We start from the raw sequence: 3,066 nt of genomic DNA, 5'->3' as shown, positions 1-3,066 counted from the left end.
TGAACCATTAACACACCATAACGATTAATCATGAATTTCCTGAAAGACATAACTTTGTGTGTTACTTCAAACAGGACTAAAGTTAAAGAGAATACACATAGCCTTATTCCTTGAGAGAAAATTCTACATAAAGATCAACAAGGAGATCCATTTCATAGATCATATTTCTTTAATACAGTAGTTAGTTACACAGATGTCAAAAAATAAAACATATATGGAATACAATAAAAAATTCATGAAGTTCCCTTTCCTCTCCGGCACCAGAGGGCACTGTAAAGCCCCCACCCACTTCCCTGACAACATTTGTCAGCTGCCATCTGTCTGCCCCCCCCTCCTCAAACTCTGTAATTAAGCTGCAACACCTTTACTCCTCTTACACCCCCCCCACCCCCCTCTCCTCCGTCCAGTCTCCTACCTTCACAAACAACAAGCTTAAAAAGATATGGTCTCTTTGCAAACACATTTTCCCCTCTTTTACATTTAATTCATTTAACAAGTGCTTGTAATAAAACAAAATATCAACACATCTGAAACAGCAAAAGTATGAAAATACTGTACACATTTGTGATTTACCCAGTGTAAACAGGTTTGCATGTGATATACGTAACAACAACACAAATAAACCCTCTATGACCGTCTGTCTTTTTGTTCAGGGTTCTGGTCCCTCGTACAGTAAAGAATAACAGTTGAAAGGGAGAAGAGGAAAATAGAGTCTGTCTGAAAAGTATATTTACCTCTGTCATTTTCCGAGAGTTTGAGGAAGAAAAAAAAGCAGCTATACGGAGCTCAGCCAGCTGGCCCCAGCTTCAGAGTCCAGTCCAGGGGCTAGATGGAACCTCTGTAGGGCTGAGGATTCCCTGGGCTTCTCCCCTACCCACTGACGCATCCATTGGGTTGAAAATGGGTGAGAAATGTACATATACGCAATAATGAAAACATACTGTATACGCAAACCCATTTTCAGGAAAACAAAGTCAATTAATCTGATATGGTTAATTGTCTGTTACGCCTTAAAAGCATTTGAATAAAGGACACCAAAAGACTGTGTATTTACCAGTCAGTGTTCCTGTGGTGGCAGCAGGGAACCAGCCAGCGGTCCCACTCCACCTATCCCTCCCCTCTCTTTACACTTTGGTGGCCAGAGACTGTATCTCTGACTTCTGTGTCTGGGCGCTGAGCGTGGAGGACATGGAGCTCATCTGGCCATGCATGGCCTTCTTCAGGTTGAGCAGGCACAGGCACTGGGAGCGGAAGCGCAGGTCGAAGAAGGCGTACAGGAAGGGGTTGAGGCAGCTGTTGACGTAAGCCAGGCAGGTAGCATAAGGGTGGGCCACCAGGAGGAAGCGCTCAAACCCACAGGAGCTGGGAGACAGGTTCAGGTAGGAGAGGGCGTCCATGCTCTTCAGCAAGTGGAATGGGGTCCAGCAGATGGCAAACACAACCACCAGGGTGGTGATGATCTTCAGCAGACGACGCTTCTTCTGGTCCTCCTTGCGCAGGTTGTTAAAGTGACGCGTAACGGTGCAGCCGATGAAGCAGTAGAAGATGGTCATGGCCAGGAAAGGCAGGAGGAAGCCCAGGGCGGAGGAGGACAGGCTGAGCCCTGCGATCCACAGGGACTCATGCCTCTCGTTCAGGGTGACCAGGCTGAAGTCCATGGCACAGGTGGTGCGGTTGCTGTTGATGTCGTCCACAGTGGTGCGGAACAGCAGAGTGGGCACAGCCAGCAGGCCTGAGATGAGCCAGATGGCCCCCAGGGAGGCCAGCATTGTGCCCCGCGACCGCAGCCGGCTGCTGGACAGAGAGTGGACGATAGCCAGGTAACGGTCAAAGCTCAGGCAGGTGAGGCAGAAGACACTGGCGTACATGTTGACCAACACCACGTAGCTGCTGATCTTACACAGGGCCACACCAAAGGGCCAGTGGTAGCCCAGTGCTGTGTACACTGCCCAGAGGGGCAGAGTGATCACAAAGGTGAGGTCAGCCAGGGCCAGGTTGCCTATGTAGACGTCTGCTGCTCGGCGCTTGGACTTGGACCTCCAGACGGTGAAGATGACCACTCCATTCCCAGACAGGCCCAGGATGAAGATGAGCATGTAGAGAACAGGGATGAGGGAGTAGGACGGCTCCCACTCTGAGTAGTCACACATAGTTTCATTGTCACCATAATCATAATCATAGGTATCTCTATACTCCACAGTGGGATCCATGTTCAAGTCAATTTTGAGTTTGGAATGGAAAATAAATTCAAACTTTTAAAATCCTTTCTGTACAGTCCAGAGCTGGTTCAGTAAAATTCGAACAAACCAAACGTCAACACTGAAAACTAGAGAAAAAGTAATGTTTCAAGAATGGTGAGTCCCTATCAGTCGCTGGAGGACAGCACAGGCAGTATGAGTGAGTGGGGCAATGCTGCTTGGCTTTTTAAACTCAGTGCTCCACACCCCTAGTTCCCTCCCTCCCAGGACGAATCCCACTCCCCCATTAAACACTTAGCCCTGCACCCCCTCTTCTCTCCTCTCTCTAGCGCAGCACACACCAGCCTTTATCCAGTTGCGATGAATCGTGAAGCATGTCTTGCTTTATTCATAGCATTTGAAAATTGAATGGGAAAATATAAACTTAAATTGCCTCCCTAAAAAGTGATCTATTTTGAAATATTCTTGAAGACATTATTGTAAAGAATTTACATCAATTTCTGTTACGTTTATTGATGCTTAATAACCTTTCATTTTCAAAATAGTGCAGAAAACCCCCACATGTAAAATAGTGCAACTAGACAAGTTGTTGAGACATTCAATGTAAACGTTTTTTTTACATACTGTAAAAAAAAAAAAAAAAAAATCTATATATATATATATATATATATATATATATATATATATATATATATATATATATATATATATATATATATATTGTTTGGTGCACCATGCTGCCCCTGCTTTAAAATCAACAATAAATCAAACACACCTTTTAAAAGATTTTCAATAGATTTTGAGAATTATTGCTCAATCTTAAGGGTTCATGGCATGTCTGGACAGGCAAGTTTTCTAATTCAGAGAT

The 3,066-nt window shown here is 44.8% G+C and overlaps 1 protein-coding gene across 1 annotated transcript; it reads right to left on the bottom strand.

Moving 5' to 3' along the window:
• Positions 1-396: 396 nt before the first annotated feature.
• LOC121584147 (apelin receptor A-like) lies at positions 397-2,382 on the bottom strand. Its single transcript, XM_041899986.2, has one exon. It carries the CDS (start codon positions 2,208-2,210, stop codon positions 1,125-1,127), a length of 1,086 nt encoding a protein of 361 aa, XP_041755920.1. The 5' UTR covers positions 2,211-2,382; the 3' UTR covers positions 397-1,124.
• Positions 2,383-3,066: the final 684 nt, after the last annotated feature.

The sequence above is a fragment of the Coregonus clupeaformis genome, chromosome 16, assembly GCF_020615455.1.
Source record: "Coregonus clupeaformis isolate EN_2021a chromosome 16, ASM2061545v1, whole genome shotgun sequence".
NCBI lineage: Eukaryota > Metazoa > Chordata > Actinopteri > Salmoniformes > Salmonidae > Coregonus > Coregonus clupeaformis.
The sequence above is the reverse complement of the archived record's forward strand: the minus strand, read 5'-3'. Positions and strand labels throughout refer to the sequence as shown.